General features: G+C 32.5%; 1 protein-coding gene across 1 annotated transcript; it reads right to left on the bottom strand.

The window, feature by feature from the left end:
* Positions 1-4168: 4168 nt before the first annotated feature.
* LOC134720662 (uncharacterized) lies at positions 4169-18056 on the bottom strand. Its single transcript, XM_063583054.1, has 5 exons — positions 17811-18056; positions 9370-9732; positions 7782-8117; positions 6273-6326; positions 4169-5422 (listed from the first exon to the last, which is right to left on the bottom strand). Exons 1-5 carry the CDS (start codon positions 17866-17868, stop codon positions 5337-5339), a joined length of 897 nt encoding a protein of 298 aa, XP_063439124.1. The 5' UTR covers positions 17869-18056; the 3' UTR covers positions 4169-5336.
* Between the last annotated feature and the right edge of the window lie 783 nt (positions 18057-18839).

The raw sequence follows: 18839 nt of genomic DNA, 5'->3' as shown, positions 1-18839 counted from the left end.
CGCATTTCGACAATACATGTCTCTTCAGTGATGCTCGAGGCCAAAATATTTCAAATCCAACGCTTATATAAAAGATGAAGAGCTATAATCCAAAAGGTACAAAAAGTATAGCCAAATCCGTGAAAGGAATCAGAGCTTTGCATGAGGGGGATACATTCCTTAATTTATAATAATTTCTAATATTTTGTAACAGAAAATTTTAATAACACAAAAAATCCATATTTTCATGCCAGTAGCGAAGTACTGGCTACTGGGCTGGTGATACCCTCGGGGACTTATAGTCCACCAGCAGAGGCATCGACCCAGTGGTAGTAATAAAATTAACGGTACCAATTTTCTTGCAACCAGATGCGCATTTCGACAATTCATGTCTCTTCAGTGATGCTCTTGGACAAAATATTTGAAATCCAAAGCTTATATAAAAGATGAAGAGCTATAATCCAAAAGGTCCAAAAAGTAATAGCTAAAAGTTAAAATGATAAAATAGGTAAAATCTTCTATAAATAGTTTTGTTTGTGACCTTCGTAATTCTTTTTTAGCTAGTTTTATTTGCTGGTTAAATTTCTCTACTTATTTACTTTTCAAGAAAAAATCTATGAAGAAGGTCAACCTTTTGGTGACGCGATTAACTTAACCAAAAATTGCTGATAACCCGAACATTTATTTTAATAAGATACTTATAGCTTCAAATAGATTTTCATGTGTATTTTCCATCAGAATCTGTGTAAAAACTCTTCGATTGTATCAGGTTAATTATGTGTGACACCTGAGCTATTTCCTTCTAATCAAACATGAAAAGCATCTAGAAAATTGTGCTCAATACCACTTAGGCAATATATGCCTGGGATAGAAAAGCATCTAGAAAATTGTGCTCAATACCACTTAGGCAATATATGCCTGGGATAGAAAAGCATCTAAAAAATTGTGCTCAATACCACTTAGGCAATATATGCCTGGGATAGAAAAGCATCTAGAAAATTGTGCTCAATACCACTTAGGCAATATATGCCTGGGGTAGAAAAGCATCTAGAAAATTGTGCTCAATACCACTTAGGCAATATATGCCTGGGATAGAAAATTGTGCTCAATACCACTTAGGCAATATATGCCTGAGATAGAAAAGCATCTAGAAAATTGTGCTCAATACCACTTAGGCAATATATGCCTGGGATAGAAAATTGTGCTCAATACCACTTAGGCAATATATGCCTGGGATAGAAAACCCTTAGGGTTTTTTAGTAGAATACCGCTGTTCAAAAGTGATACACTGATTGAAAAAAGAAAAAAACCGAGTTACAAACTAAAACTGAGGGAAACAAGTCCATAATGAGAGTAAAACAACAGAACAGCAGAAACAATTATGTGCAACAAAAACAAACGCCAACATACATAGAAACGAAATGTTTGGTAAAAACTATCATATTCCTGACTTGCTTTAGGACAATTATCTTATATTTGTGTATATGTTATATTTTATCATGATACATATCATTTAAAAAAAAATGCACATACATTCAGCCATTTTTCAGACAATTTTTTACGACTGTAGTCTTCCAAATGTGGCTATCGTCTGTTCTGAACCATTAATTTACTTTTTTTTAAATTATCCAAACATCATTTATTGGGCCTTGGTCAGCATACATGAAATTAAAAAAAAAGATTCATTAGGCGTACTGTTACCTGTATTACTCGCTTCTTTGTAGTTTATGCATATGTTTATCTACTCTTTATAGATACGAGGCTTATGACTTTTAACGCAGAAATCACGCTAGTCTTCAAAAGACTCATCAATGAAGCCCAAGACTAATCCAAAATACTGAAAGGTGACAAAATGACACAGATACGTTAACAACTATAGGTTTTCGTACAGCCTGCAACAATGCGTCAATACTGCGTAGCCAGCTATAAAAAGACCACCCGAAATGACGAATTTAAAACAACTCAGCTACCTCTTGCAAAGTTTATTTTTAACGGTTTTGTATTTCGTGTTTAGTCCCTTTTGTTTTTTGTGCTTTCAACCCTTTCATATTTTAGTCTTCACTATTAACTTTTAAGTCTCGAGTATGTTTAGAGATTCAGATTTAGATACAAACACACGTTGTTTGCTCTGAAGTCATAACATAAACTCTGTTTTCCATCTTCAAATTGTTGATTGAAAAAGTAATGATATATGATTTTATAAAATTCTAATTAGAGATGACCGGCTGTGATCTTTTTTTTAATTTTTTTCTGTCTTTAATGAGAATTACAACTATAGAATAAAAAACATACATTGTAAAAAACTAATAAAGATCAGGGTTATGCCGCTTTTTCCCACGAATATAATTAAAACAACTAAAACTGAAGAATAATGGAAAATCTATAAATATTGTCACATCAATCGCCCTCGTCATAACTTTTTAAACTCTTATGTTTTGACACAATATTTATTTTGATCGGTGCTTCTCTTTGTGGGCTGCATATAAAAACTCAAAAACCAAATACTAGGTATATAGGTCATAAGTCGTTATGCCTATAACTTGATAAAATGGGAGAAAAAACAATAAGAAATGAGAATTCACGATTAAAGGGAGATAACTAGAAATTATCTCCCAACTCGACTGGCACATTATATTTTTTACGATCAGATATGTTACTGCAGTAATTATGTGGTTTATAAGTTGTGTTTTATGGTGAAAGGTTATGGGGCTATGCAAATAGTTGAGTCATTTTTTTTAATTTAAAATTTGGTAAATGTAATATGAAAGTAACAAAATATATACCAAGCAACAACGAACTTACAAGAGTATGTAAATGTCTGTAAATCTAATGTAAGAATAAAGATATTTACCGACCGTGCGAGGGCTGTAAAGCTAGTCAAATGATTATCAATTGTACCTGGATTATAATTTAATATGCCAGATTGTGTCATTGAATTTGATAAAATGAAGGGGTAGGTGCAAATTAAGAGTGTTTTATTTACTATTGGAGAATAAACATTTCCTAGGTACAGACAGGAGGATATAGGATGTTACGCTTACTGTCATCCTATCAAAACCATTAAAACAAAATAATTGCATTAGAATTTTGTGTAGAAAGGGAAGGACAGTTAGCACTGTTAATATATGATCCTTTTGGAAAATTTCGGCAGTATATTTAGAAAATTCTTGATTATTTAACAAAAAATTTCATAGAGAAAGCAAGTTGTTGATTTTGTATTTTAAACTGAGTTCGGCTATAATTAGTTATCAAAGGTACCAGGGTTATAATTTAGTACGCCAGACGCGCGTTTCGTCTACATAAGACTCATCAGTGACGCTCAAGTGAAAACAGTTATAAACCAAACAAATACGAAGTTGAAGAGTATTGAGGATTCAAAATCCCAAAAAGTTGTGCCAAATCTAATCTATGCCTTGGATAAGAAAATCCTTAGTTTTTCTGTGATTCGTTACAGTACAGCAACAAGTAATATATTAAAAGGGCACACTTGGAATACCTTCAACTTGTCAGTAAATAAACGTCACAGTTTGCAGTGTGATGTGATGATGTTAAAGGTAGGTGTCCGTTGTTATCCACGGTTTTACATGTTGAAATGTACTATTATATTATTTCTTTATGCGTCTCTCTGTGCTTAATGGTTTTGCGTTTGTTTGTACTGTATTACTTTCAAGTAGTGTTGTAATTTTAGCGATACTTTTCAACATTGTCATATAAGCGGGAGGTTTGGCTAGCCATAAAAAAAGGTTTAACCCAACATATCTTGTTAAAATGAATATTGCAGTTGTTATCAAAAGGTTCGTTTCTATATGTGTTGGCGTTTGTTATTGTTACACTTCAGTGTTTCTGTTGTACCTTTGTTTTCCTCTTATAGTTGCTGTGTTTCCCTCGGTTTTAGTTTGTAGCCTTGAATTTTTTTATCAATCGATTTATGACTTTTGAACATCAGTATACTATTCTTGCCTTTATTTCCAAAAAGACACTTAACATTTCAAATCGTCTCATCTCACCTCCAGTAAGTATAGATAATCCCCAAAAAAACGCAAAATGGTAAAATGTGGCAACATTCTCGTGTTTCACCATTTTCCTCTCAGTCAGTATTGTTTCCTATTCGGTATTAGATATAGTTTGGCCTTGGAAAGATTCATTTCACTACTTATTTAGCTATAATCAATTGATACAATCAACTATGTAAGTTTAATGATTTTTTTATTATTCAGCACAATTACACATACAATTTCCCGCCAATTATACACAAGAATAAAGAGATCATAAGCAGTTAATACTGTTAAGGCGTGAAATGGGTGATAAAAGCATATTTATAATACTAAATGTGATACACTGTGCATGAAGAATGTGTCCTTTAACAGAATCAATTTGCTGTCAATAACTTGTGACACATTGTGATTCCAGTCAAATGAATGTTTGCAGTGGTCTCAAAATTGCATAGTTTTGAACTTACATATGACATTATGCAGAAAATGTTCACTATCAGAAATTAACCAATGCATTATTTAAAGGTTTCGTCTAGTTTTACTCAGCAAAGATGAAGAGAAATAATATACTAATTCATACAATGAACATTCATGAAGGGAACTAAACAGTAATGATCTGTATTCTCTTTGAATATGATTCTCTTCTTCCGAAAATTTTTCGAAAGTCACTGATTTCAAATGAATCTATTGCATGCATTATAAAGTTCAAAAAATACATATATACATAAATATACGCTTTCAAAGAAAACAAAGTTACACACATTTATACACAAACAGTGTATACACTATTATAATAAATACTATTTACATTGAGATGTAATTCGTTTGACTAGAGTATTCGTCCGAGCACTTCTACTGTTACTCTCATTGTTTCAGAGAATGGTGTATTGCACCCAATTAGCTCCTGTCTTGTGGTAATATTCATTCAGGAACCTACATAGACTTGCAAACTGATATTGGGTAACCTTTTAACTCCATGCAAACAGAAGCATCAGAAACATACATATTTCTCCTGAATAAAGGCTATTGTCTCACTATATTTTGTGGAATAACGGCCCTTCAACCGACGTACCTCCCAGTAACATACTTAATAATAACCTAACCCATCAAAATCATTAAGTATAGACACACTCCAACAAACATTTCAAAAATAGTAAAAATATATGAAAAGAACACATATGTTTGTTTCTCGTTTACAAAATCTATAAGACGAATCAAAGATCAGCATACACTTTGAGTGATAGTGTAAAGGAATGTTTAAATAAATCCCTTCATACGTTTTTGACTTTTTCCTTTCCTCCTTTGTTTCTAGCAGAATTCTTGCTTTTGTTCCAATATCCTTTCAAAGTGGAATGAAAACATTCATCACAAAAGTGCTGTTAAAATCACCAGGGTCCCCATTAGACAAAATGTCAAGTATCCCGAAATGGAATCTGCTCTGTTGCTAGGTTCTGAAATGAAACAATAGATTTGAAATTATTTTAACGAACGTAAATGATTCACATAGGATCCCGGTCCAATGTCAGCTTCGCCTCTCAAGGCAAGTTCAACAGGAACAATTCGGTATTTTCTATTTTTACTATTTTTTGTTTTTTCGTTTATACCATTTTGGTATGTTCTTCTTATACCATTTTGGTATGTTCTTCTTATACCATTTTGGTAAGTTCTATTAAGACCATTTGTATTTTTTTGTTCTCTACTTGAATTTTACATTGTTGGTGTTTCAAACGTGTGGTCCCTACCGTATCGGATGAAGGTTATAACAGCAAAAATGTTTTGTACGCATGATTATCTTATAACTACTGGGTCGTAGTTCCTCTGTACCATTTTCCCAATAGCCAGAGTCAAGTGATACGTATTTTGTCTGTGAATTTCCAGTCCAAACAATATTTAAAAGGAAATCATCAGTCTTTTGGCTGTTCTGTTTCAGCCCTAAATGTGAACTCGTGACCGTCTAATAGTTTATATATTTGGATATTCAAACAAATTGTCATGACTATACCTGATAAATACAAATCCAGAAATATGTTATGACGAAAAATGATAGAAAACGGTTTCTTTCGTATCTTCATTGGTACTCTAATATAGTGATACAGCTAGTGTATGAAAGTTTGATTGTTTAAACTCTTTAGTCAGTATTTTATCTCAATCGTCAATCAAGTGTTTTCTGTTTCTGTAGTGTTACCCTACATTTCCTGGAACACAAATTAAAGTGATAACAGGTTCTAGTCTTGTCTTTGATGAAATGGGTAACTGTGCATAATGTTAACTGTAACCAGCCCGTAAGGCTATGCCACTTACCAATTGGTGCTTTTGTTTGCGGCATTCTATATTCAGGTTGTGGAATGATTTTTACTACAAAAGAAATAAACGTAGTTCAATTGACATATATGCATATCCTAAAACCATGTGGTAAAGAAAAGGTTAGCCGTATTACGAAAGCGATATGAGGTGAAAGGCAATGCCGAACTGGCAGAATAAAAAAAAAGAAGAACAAAAACGAATGAATCAATATAGTCCGGGTAGTGAGTATGTGAATTGTAATAACGAGTTGTCTTCTCAAAGTGTCAAGGTAAAAAAATATGGCAGGACTACTCACAATGTGCCAAGGTCAGAAGACAGATCTTAAACATGGCAGGACTTAATAGTTTCAAGTTAATGAAAATGAAATAGTTCAAAGTTTGAAATTGACATTCCAAATAATATTGTTGCAAATAAAAACAATTTTGTTAGAGGAACAACATATCTCAATCTACAACGTTTGTACCCAAAATGTTTGTGATCTGGAAATATATTATTTCTCTCTATATATATGTCCATAAACAAACATCGTATATATATTTTTTCACATGTACATATGACTTCAGTGCTTCAATCCGGCATATATACCATACTCACGAAAGCAGTATAATCCGTTTTACTGTGCAGTATATAGGGGACGTGTAGCATGGCAACATTTTTATTTGTTCTCATAATTATTATCAATTAAACACAAGCAAATATGTGTAAAATGCCAATCAATCAATCATTCAAATAATGTTTTTGATTTAGCAATTATTCCTAGTGTGAAATCATGTTTCATAAGAAATATGTGCCATTGAATGTGTGTGTGTAGGTAACGAATATTCTCCTTGCAGTCAAATCAACGAAATTATTCGGATGCATGGTGTTAATTAGTTTGGAAAATTACAACAGCTTTAACGTCATGCTTCCACTGGGGCGTAGATGTGATATTCTATTTCACGTTTTTTCCTCATCTGTCTTTTCATGAGAATTCGTGTTTCTCATTACATAATTTATGTTTTACCAAATACTACGCGTTTACAAAAACAATATGCATCTGTTTTTTCTTTGTGTTTCTCATTACATATTTTTTTGCTTTACATAATACAACAGGTTAACAAAAACAATATGTAACTTCAACTATTTGTAATATCTAATGAATCCTATTTTTCATCTCATCTTTCGACGACTCTGTTTAATGTACATTCACAATTTACGACTATGAAACATGTTGATAGTCTTCAAGAACATTTGCACATTGTTTTAATTTTCTTCATAAGAATCATTATGTAATTGTTTATAGAAATATATTAAAATCAAACAGTGAAAACATTATTTGCGTCTAGGTTAAATAAAAACATTTTATATGAATTTAGTTTCTCTAAAGGTGAGAAAGCAAACAAGAAATCAGGAACAATGGGAATACTATATTTCCCTTTTTTTTTACTAAACATTGCGCATTGCAACTAGCACTTCTACACGTTTTGTTAAGCCGCTACAAGATAGTACTATAAGAATAAAACATACTTGGTAACTTAAGTAAAACATCATCATGAAAACTATTTCTCTCTTCGTCATCTAACAGTTCACTTTCTACTTGACATCTATATATAATTCCGTCAGTTTCAGGATTAACTATGACGTCTATTTTTTGTATTGCTTTTTGACTACAATCGTCTATATCTAAAAGTTCCTGTTCAGATTCCGTATCTATCCTGACAAAGTCACTGGATCCTGGGATTTTATAGTACCATCTCAGATCTGCCACTGGAATTCCTGCCGTAGCTATACATTCTAAAGTGTAGGTGTCGTTTTCTTCTAAAATTACTTCATCGTCAATCACTCTTGGGGCCCCTGGTTTTGCTAAAATGAAGATAAAAGCCTTGAGATACAGGAGGAGCTATTAATCAATGTTTTGACTGTCAACACTGGTTAGTTAATTCTAAGTGCTATTATTGCGTCATTTAAGATGTTCATCTTGATCCATAACTCGTTTCGTTGGCTACATATAGCATTTGAAAAAGGATTCGTGAACTATAAACGCACTTATTGCTTTCGACATATCCAGCATTTTTTCCCCCAGTTTCCAATGCAAAACTGGACTTTTTCATAAATATAGACCTATATGAAAAAAGAGCATAGGATCGGAGGTTTGTAAGTACTTATTTGGTTTGAAAGTTATTTCTGTTACTAAGCCCTAATAAAAAAATATATAAACAATCAAAGGAAATGTTACTCATAAAAAGAGCTTAATATCTTGAACAAATAAATGAAAATATAAACATGATTTTAACATGATTTGAAGTGACTTTTCTTTCGTTTTTGGTGTAAGTGGCTTAATGACTTTACATAAATTGGAGTGACTTCTTTTTTTATTGGTGTAAGTGGCTTATTCATCTGGAAGATAAACTATCTTCGACAGACTTAACGTCTTTCTTGTATTTGTAGATTTTGTGTTAAAGAAATTAATTGTTATTTAGTTTTCATGTCAATGTTATGGTTAGCCTTAAGTAAATGTTGTAGATATTGAATTCAAATATTTTGACAATTTATAGAATACTACTTAACTGCCTTTTCATTTAAAAGAATGCATCGGAAATATAGTAATTGTAGCTAGATTATAAAAATGTGTAGCCTAGATACTAAAAATAATCAATTCTTTTCAAAGTTTAATAATTGTTCGTCACATATTCTCGTTCTCAACCACAACTCTACCTTAATACTTTTGAAACACGTGGATTTAAAATAGTTTAGGTACACCAGAATATTTTTCATTCGCATTTCATTTTTAGTTTCTCCTGCACGGTTGCACCAAAATACAATTTCACGATTGGCGCATGTTTGATATTACCGTATATTTTTATTACCAGCTAATGTTAAACTATTTCCATAGAGTTTTGTTACGAACTAATGTTAAATTATTTCCATTACGCATATTGGTTGTTGTGGCCTCATGTGCAAATGCTCACGAAGAGGATTAATTAAGTAAGTAAGTATATTTGGTTGTTACCAGCTAATGTTAAATTATTTGCATTGCGCATATTGGTTGTTGTGGCCTCATGTGCAAATGCGCACGAAGAGGATTAAGTAAGTAAGTAAGTATGTTGGTTGTTACCTGCTATTGTTAAATTAGTTGAGTTATTCAGTAGGGATGATCCCACTACTTGGCAAACATACACCCCAGTATCATTACAAGAAAAATCATGAATGGAGATAGTAAAATCTACAGAAGTAACGTCAACATATACACTTGTTCTGACTCGTGTCCGAAAACTCTCATCTCTTATTCCTTCCCATATCGGCATCGGTGTACTCGATTTTCCATCGTTCTTCAATGTTGTTATGGTTTCTGGTTCCATGTTCGGATACAGGCGTTTCCATTGGATAACGTACCATACGGCAGTGGACTGGTACCTACATGCTAAATCTACTTTTGAGTCTTTCATGCCAACAACTGAGGGCGTGGTTATAACTAATTCTGTAAAGAAAAAAGACACTACTCAAATATATGTTTAATGGGATCGTTGTGGCAATCCATCTCTCTTTTACCTAATCTGTTTGTTTTGTTCACACATTGTTTTCAATATATTAGAATTTGATACGACTGTCATACACTTGAGAGGATTAGCGCTATAAAACCAGGTTCAATCCAACCTTTTCTACATTTGAAAATGCCTGTATCAAGTCAGGAATATGACAGTTGCTGTTCATTCGTTTGAGACATGTGTTTTATCTTTTGATTAGGAACTTTCCGTTTTGAATTTTCCTTATAGTTCAGTATTTTTGTAATTTTACTTTTCACATTTTTAGCTCACCTGGCCCGAAGGGCCAAGTGAGCTTTTCCCATCACTTTGCGTCCGGCGTCCGGCGTCGTCCGGCGTCCGTCGTCGTCCGTCGTCCGTCGTCCGTCGTCGTTGTTAACTTTTACAAAAATCTTCTTCTCTGAAACTACTGGGCCAAATTGAACCAAACTTGGCCACAATCATCATTGGGGTATCTAGTTTAAAAAATGTGTGGCGTGACCCGGTCAACCAACCAAGATGGCCGCCACGGCTAAAAATAGAACATAGGTGTAAAATGCAGTTTTTGGCTTATAACTCAAAAACCAAAGCATTTAGAGCAAATCTGACATGGGGTCAAATGTTAATCAGGTCAAGATCTATCTGCCCTGAAATTTTCAGATGAATCGGTCAACCCGTTGTTGGGTTGCTGCCCCTGAATTGGTAATTTTGAGGAAAATTTGCTGTTTTTGGTTATTATCTTGAATATTATTATAAATAGAGATAAACTGTAAACAGTAATAATGTTCAGCAAAGTTAGATTTACAAATAAGTCAACATGTCCAAAATGGGCAGTTGACCCGTTTAGGAGTTATTGCCCTTTATAGTCAATTTTTAACCATTTTTCGTAAATTAAAGTAATCTTTTACAAAAATCTTCTCCTCTTAAACTACTGAGCCAAATTAATCCAAACTTGGCCACAATCATCTTTGGGGTATCTAGTTTTAAAAATGTGTGGCGTGACCCGGTCAACCAACCAAAATGGCTGCCATGGCTAAAAATAGAACATGGGGTAAAATGCAGTTTTTGGCTTATAACTCAAAAACCAAAGCAATTAGAGCAAATCTGACATGGGGTATAATTATTTCTCTGGTCAAGATCTATCTGCCCTGAAATTTTCAGACGAATCTGACAACCCCTTGTTGGGTTGCTGCCCCATAATTTGAAATTTGAAGAAATTTTGCTGTTTTTTGGTTATTTTTTATCTTGAATATTATTATAGATAGAGATAAACTGTAAACAGCAATTATGTTCAGCAAAGTAAGATTTACAAATAAGTCAACATGACCGAAATGGTCAGTTGACCCCTTTAGGAGTAATTGCCCTTTATAGTCAATTTTTAACCATTTTTCGTTAATCTTAGTAATCTTCTAGAAAAATCTTCTCCTCTGAAACTACTGGGCCAAATTTAACCAAACTTAGCCACAATCATCATTTGGGTATATAGTTTAAATATTGTGTCCGGTGACCTGGCATACCAACCAAGATGACCGCCTCGGCATAAATAGAACATAGGGTAAAATGCAGTTTTTGGCTTATAACTTAATAACCAAAGCATTTAGAGCAAATCTGACATGGGGGTTAACTTGTTTATCAGGTCAAGATTTATCAGCCCTGAAATTTTCAGATGAATCTGACAACCTGTTGCTAGGTTGCTGCCCTTGAATTGATAATTTTAAGGAAATTTTGCTGTTTTGGGTTATTATCTTGTATATTATTATAGATAAAGATAAACTGTAAACAGCAAAAATGTCCGACAAAGTAAGATCTACAAATAAGTCAACATGACCAAAATGGTCAATTGACCCCCTACGGAGTTATTAGCCCTTTTTAGTCAATTTTTAACAATTTTTGTAAAATTTGTAAATTTTCACTTACATTGCCACTGAAGCTATTGGGCCAAGTTCATTAAAGATAGAGATAATTTTAAGCAGCAAGAATGTTTAGAAAAATAAAATCTACAAACACATCCCCATCACCAAAACACAATTTTGTCATAAATCCATCAATCTCCTTTGTTTAATATTCACATAGACCAAGGTGAGCGACACAGGCTCTTTGGAGCCTCTAGTTTTGTAATTACTGAAACAATGTTGGATATTTTTCCTTTTTATGAGTTAAGGTGGGAAAGATTTAATACTTTATACACGTAATCTATAATCCAGTACATATTTTTTTAATACATCTATATCTCCTTATCTGGAAATCTCACTGAATATGATACTGACTCATATAAGGTCAAACTAGCTGCAACATTCAATTAGAATTCAAACAACTTTCCATTTCCCTTGTACTAGTACATTGATTAAACAGAAATTCTTCATGTACCTGTTTGTGAAATTCAAAACCATATAAATTGTTTGTATCAAGTTTTTCATTTTAAAAGAGAAAAAGGGTCGTAATGAAGGGAAAATTATATGTTGGCCATTTTATTGCTATAATTATGTTTTTGTAATAAGGTCTTTTATTCAATTATTTGTATTGTAAGTATTCATTTGTTCCCGGTGAACTATGTGTCTGAGATCACAAGATAAAAATCACTTACATTTACCTTTTGCGCTAAGAGAAAATATAAAATACATCAAACTTTTAAATCATAGTCTTCGAGCTTGAAAAAAAGTAACGACCAAAACTCATCTGTTATGAACTGTGCCTTAAGGTGTTTCTTTCTTAGTTTAAGTAAAACTGAATTGTTTATGAATCGAAAAAATGGCAAAATGTGTCCATCATAACTATTCCTAAAGATAGCCAATTCTTAAGCACTGGCAATTATTTGCGAAGGGTTCTCCCTAGTATATGGCAGCTCATCTACGGCGGTACCGACCTATGCAGGGGTAGTATACAAATTTATTATACTGTTTCCGTAAAAAATAACACGAGTTTCTTAAAAAAAAATAGTTATGATTAAGAACCATTAAGACCAAAATATTTTGAATCTCCGCTATAATGTGATATTTTGAATCCCCGGTATAATAAGATATTTTAATCCAAGTAGTGTTCATATGTGGCGGGTGTTTCAGTGTCTCTATGTACAACAATGGCATTCATACAGACCGCTTTACTTCTTAAATTGAAAATATTTGAACACCTTTTGCAAAGTTTACTTTAAATGTTAAATCTAATTAGATTTCAAATAAAACCGTCACAAACATCAACAAAACTTAGTCATCATTAAATTTAAATGCTACAAGAATAAATGAAATACCTTTTCCCATGTTATTGTTACATTGTGATAAAATACAATTTGAACAAAATTGACTTAAATGGTAACGGGTCAAACGGTTAAAGTGCCTCGGCAAGAAAAGTAGAAGTCATTTCAAAAAAATACTTAAGTAATACTTCCTTCTGTCAAAATTAACTAAATAGTTGGCACTCACTTCACTTCCATAGATTACTTACATTAATATGATAGTACTTTCCGTAATATAATATATCAGTACTTTAAGTTATATAATATATAAGTATTTTCTCTCATATTAATGCTAGGTACAACATATTTTGAGGAGTAGGATAGAATTTCGTAGACAATCTACCACAATATGTCGTATAATTCGTCCTGTTATCAATAGCATGGTAATTACGTTTTTAGTTTGCATGCCTAACCTACTGTTTTATATGCCTTGGTTATTTTTGTGCCCTACTTAGAAAGCTTCGTATATGATATATGAATCAGAGACTTTTTAAAAGTATCTCACTCCAAACATATTGGCTTGCAACTCTCACCCTACCCTGATCTGTTCGGCCCTCAACTCATTCTTCACGTTACATGACTTTTCTTATAGATCCAATTTCTTAAGATTATAGGCGATAGTCTTGTTACGCAATCACAGGAACGAAACAATTGTTATAACAATGTGTATCTCGTGTAACATTAATTAAGAGTATTCGTTACGTATATACATAGTATGATTGTTTCTATTATCTTAAGTTGTGCATGACAACATTCAAATCTATTGACCTTATGTTAAACATCTGTGCATTCTATTTCTCTCATTCCTGATACAGAGGGATCTGGTATGAATCTAACTAACAAACAATAATCATTTAAGACTGTGTACATTTTTGTTCGGTTATAAAACTGTTTTGTTTGACCGGACAAAAGTTATTGAATTCTCAATTTCATGGGCGTCTTCAATATCAAATGAATCAACCGCTATTTATCATAATTTTATAAGTCATAAATTCGTGTCTAAATTAAAATTTTTGCATCAATATTTATACATTAGATTTATAGAAACAAATGAATGTAAATTTTAGGTGAACTCTACGTTTTAACTTGGATGACGAATTCTAGAGAACGAGCTATTTTGTTTGGATCAACTCTGGGGACAGCATGATCAAGAAATTTTTTCCTGTATTTTCTTGTCAAGAATAAACTTTTCTTAAGATAAACATGGACGAGGTAGATAACAATCAACTTTGAAAATTGAAAAAAGTTTATCTATTTAATAATGTAGAATAAAAAAATAAGAAGATGTGGTACGATTGCCAATGAGGCAACTCTCCCTCATACCCTAAATGACGCAGAAGTTAACAACCATAGGTCACCGTACGGCCTTTGACTATGAGCAAACCCAATCTGGACTTGTCTGCATATATAAAGACCCCGACATGACAAATTAAGAACCAATATCATTCAAACAAAAATCCAACGCCTCAATCATATGTTGAGTGAGTAAAGAAGAAATACAAATACTAGTATGAGACAGCAACCAAGGGAAGTCTCTGGAAAATTACAGGCTCATTACTTGGGACAGGCACAGTAGGCTCATTACTTGGGACAGGCACAGTAGGCTCATTACTTGGGACAGGCACAGTAGGCTCATTACTTGGGACAGGCACAGTAGGCTCATTACTTGGGACAGGCACAGTAGGCTCATTACTTGGGACAGGCACAGTAACAATTTGGCGGGTTACATATAATATAAGCGCTTAACCTGGAACAATGTAAGTTTATACAAAGGGACATATTGTTGTTTAAATCTATTTTTATACCTTGCTATAGATTTTTTGATACTATTTATATATATATGTATGCATATATATGTGTGTCAGTTGACATTTTGTACTTAACGAAGTCAAGTCAAATAATCATCTAATTAGATATTAGTATTGACATACGGGTAACTGAATGTTACGATCTTACTGAAACTAAATACATTTTACACGTGTGACAACATAGCCTTAATGAGCTCATTATAGTATTGCATGTAAAACATCACGGTAATACCATAAAGTTAATGGAATAAACAGATAAAAGTACAAATCACAGTATGAATCGCCATGACAAGAGATATGGCAGATATGATGAAGGGTCTTCTGTGAGGAGGGAAAAAAGTTAATGATGCATGCATTTTTAGTCGTATTGTTATCCATGCGTGCAGCATTGTGCTGTTCTTTATTATTATTTATTGTTTTTACTGAGTTATTAAGGATGGATTAGATTGGATCACAAGTTGTTATTCAGTCAAGATTTCCTTAGAGCTTGTGTTTTATGTTTTTGACAAATGCCGAATAAAATGTTTTTTTTTCTTATTCTTATCTTATCTTTTTGTCTACTTAAAAAAAAAACTCTCCTTCAGATTTTTCTGTGCCTGGGTAAAGAAGTAGTCACCAAAATCCCCGATCTACAAGGTAAATCAAAAGGGGGAGGGGGCTTAAAAGTATAAAAAAAAATTCAAACGGTCGTTTATATCAACCAACGGAACAAATGTAAAATAGATGTCATTTTCTGACTTGGTATATTTATTTTTCTAAAGAAAATGATAGGTTCAAAATTCACATCATTTTATATCAAGACGTCATTTATGCAAACAAGTAACAACCAAGGAGAACAAACAACTTTACTGGCCTTTACATATTTTTTGTGGAAGTTATGTTTTGTATGAAAACAAATCGTATATAACCTTTTTAACGACTGATTCACAACCTGGGACAGGAGTAATTATTCACAATATAAATGTAAAATGCCATTTGCCACGTTATATATCTTCATCAAGTACAATACCTTGAAGGGACAGATACAAAAACTGACCACATGCTGCAAATTAAATAAGTGTGTTTTTTAATGAATGTCTATACGAAACATTTATTACAAATGTCCATAGAAAAGATGTGTGTCGAATATAATTATCCTAATCCTCGTATTCACATCCAGGTTAATGAATAGCAGCTTCTGGTTTCGAATTCTTTTGAATCCATGCGTTGTATGGTGTCAAAGCAACTTAATTTACTGGCTATGACATCAATAGAACATGTTTTTAAAGATACATTTATAAGATCTCTTTCAGTCCTCCATTCATACAGAAGTTGTACGTAACTGTTATATACCTCTTAAATTTATTATAAGTCAAAACAAATAATTAAGTCTCCCTGCGGAGACAGAGTAATTACATATGCTATTTGTGTATAATTACTGATGGTGTAAAAATAACCCGAGAAAAATAATGTCCTCGTAAATGTAGTTAAAGGTGCGTATTTACTACGCACGGTTACAAAATTATAGTTCTTTTTGTTTCCCTACAATCGCGGGAAATTGTTATCTGGTAAATTGATCGTCAATTTAATTAGATTAAAATGACTGGAATTGTTAACATTGTATGCGTTTTGTAAATATACATATTGTCATGGATGTCAAATTCGTTCAACCGTTCTTGTCGGTATTTTAATCTTGAACTTCATCAATCCAAACAAAAACAACAATTTAACACTTCTAATAACTTTAAAGTGTTTTAATTTAATGTTTTAATGTCTCGTAAATCATAACGCCATCATGACGAAACAAGTTCTTACAATCAAGTAACTTCAATAAGTGAATATTGCATTTATGTCGGCATGCAATAGATTTTACAACTAAAAGCACAGGGGCGGACACTAGCACCTTTAAAAGCGGGTTCCAAGCCCAGGATAAAAGGGGGTTTCACCTATATATATCCCCATTCAAATGCTCTGATTGTCAAATAAGGGGTTGCAACCCGGCGGAACCCTCTCCTCTTGACTCCGTTACTGGCCCCAACTATTTTGGTCCCCCCTTTTCAATCTCAATAGAGGTACCGTACTAATAATGTACATGTTCCATAAATATCACTTTAATGCATGTGTGTGATAAAATATCTTAAAGAATAGTACCATAACTTTTATCTCTCGCTTGTTTTCGTCTTTAGTTTTTACTGGTCAGGTGCTTTGATGTATATGATCATTAATAGAATATTATACTAAGTTAAGTATATGACTAAGAGTAGTTTATGTCCGCTAAGTAAACGATGACCATTTGATGACATGTCGTATGTATTATTTTCCTTTATCATCCGCTGTGAAGAAACAATCAGGTATGCTAAATTTAATAGGAAAACTGACACTAAAAATCAATGGTATATATTTTCTCACTTCATTAAAATTTGATGCCTCTTTGTCTGTCTATGAAGATCCGACAATCAATTATTCCCTTTTGGCATGACTGGGTTAAACACTTAAAAAATAGATATAGATAGCATTGTTATATCTTTACATATCTTGGCTCATTTCATATGAGTCTTTTCTGTCAGTTATATGCTATGATTTTTTACTGGTTTTCCAGTTTCTCGCCTTATCTCGTCATGGTTAAATGAAAATTGCAGATTTTTTTCTCTTTGCTCTTCTTTATATATTATATACATTGCTATGCATTTTATTTTTTTATACTGTGGTATTTTACTGTATTTTATGCAAAATGATTTTAAAAAATGGCTTCAAAACTTCTCACTTACATAGAGATCGTAAATTATGAACTGTTTTCTCGTTTAAACTATAATTCTACTGTGACAAATATATGACAACATCCTAGACAACTCCTAACATTAGGTATTAACCCATGGGAGGAATTTATAAATTATATTTTATAGCCAATAAACCGCGTCACCGATTCTTTTTGTCTTCCGTATTTAAAAACAATAAAGCTATCAAGTGTTGAATGTTTTCGGTAAATAGAGAAGATATATAAACATTTACATATACTTACCACTACTTAGTTTAAATAATCCAAATAAAAATGTCAAAATTGTCAAGATATTTTCCATCGTTAAAAAAAGTCTTCCAGCAATTCAATTAATATATATATATAATAAAGTTTATATATTTTTCATTATTTTCACAACTAAATTAGTGTAGCTTAGCTTAAGCAGCTCTGATCTCTAATGCGGTACACTATCATGAATGCGACATCGATCTACCTTCTCACCAGATGGCGCTTTCAATAGCCAGGTGCTCGCCCATTTCATATACTTGTTTAAAGCTGTGAGATTAATCTAATTATGAAATAATATAAATTGTTTCTTTTTCGACAATTTGAAAAAAAGCGTAATAAACAAGAAACAAATTAAGGCGCCAATCTATTCAATCTAAAACTTTTTTCTTTTAAAAGCATAGGAACTTAAGTTTTCTCACTGATTTTAATAAATCACTTTATTGCGCCTTTTTAATCAACAAATATTTGAAGATGCACATTTTAGGCCTGGGGCTTAACGCGAGTTAGAAAAGATTGCCTATCGATTTTAAGATGAAAAGGGTGCTTTAATAATTAATATGACAGACATTACAAAAAAATATGTGTCTCTTTAATGGTATTATAAATTAGATTTGTTTTAGTAAATCAGTGGAGCGGTCGGCGTTTTGTTTGGTCCTCAATTACGATGGTGCCACATGGGGACGTTTATAAATATGCTCGTAAAAAATACGTTCAATCTCTAAACAAATCCAAAGGATCAGTGACATTAAGATGAATCGCCAAAGCATTAATTATGTATTTGATTCCACGTGATCACGTCAAAAAAGTAACTGATTAATGAAATTAAAGCACAACTTGATTGTATTATTATTAACAGGGTCAAGCTACTGGTTTTTTTTTGTACTGCATCTGAAGAGAGATCAATAAGAATGGAAGGTACAAAAGAACATTTGTTACACATCTTGTTATACATTATTTAAAACTAACAAACAATAGATTTACAAATGATATCTTATCATTTGAAAGATTGTTTATAAAGGAAGA

Source organism: Mytilus trossulus, chromosome 6, assembly GCF_036588685.1.
Source record: "Mytilus trossulus isolate FHL-02 chromosome 6, PNRI_Mtr1.1.1.hap1, whole genome shotgun sequence".
NCBI classification, from domain to species: domain Eukaryota; kingdom Metazoa; phylum Mollusca; class Bivalvia; order Mytilida; family Mytilidae; genus Mytilus; species Mytilus trossulus.
Note: the sequence above shows the minus strand (reverse complement) of the source record. Positions and strands in the feature narration are given on the sequence as shown.

What these genes read in the sequence shown, in the direction of transcription:
- LOC134720662 (XM_063583054.1), bottom strand. Translation starts at nt 17,868, where the DNA reads ATGGAAAATATCTTGACAATTTTGACATTTTTATTTGGATTATTTAAA. An exon ending in ATTATTTAAACTAAGTAGTG is followed by an intron (nt 9,733 to 17,810) that starts GTAAGTATATGT and finishes TTTTCTTTACAG; the next exon opens with AATTAGTTATAACCACGCCC. An exon ending in TGTTTTACTTAAGTTACCAA is followed by an intron (nt 6,327 to 7,781) that starts GTATGTTTTATT and finishes TTTCTTTTGTAG; the next exon opens with TAAAAATCATTCCACAACCT.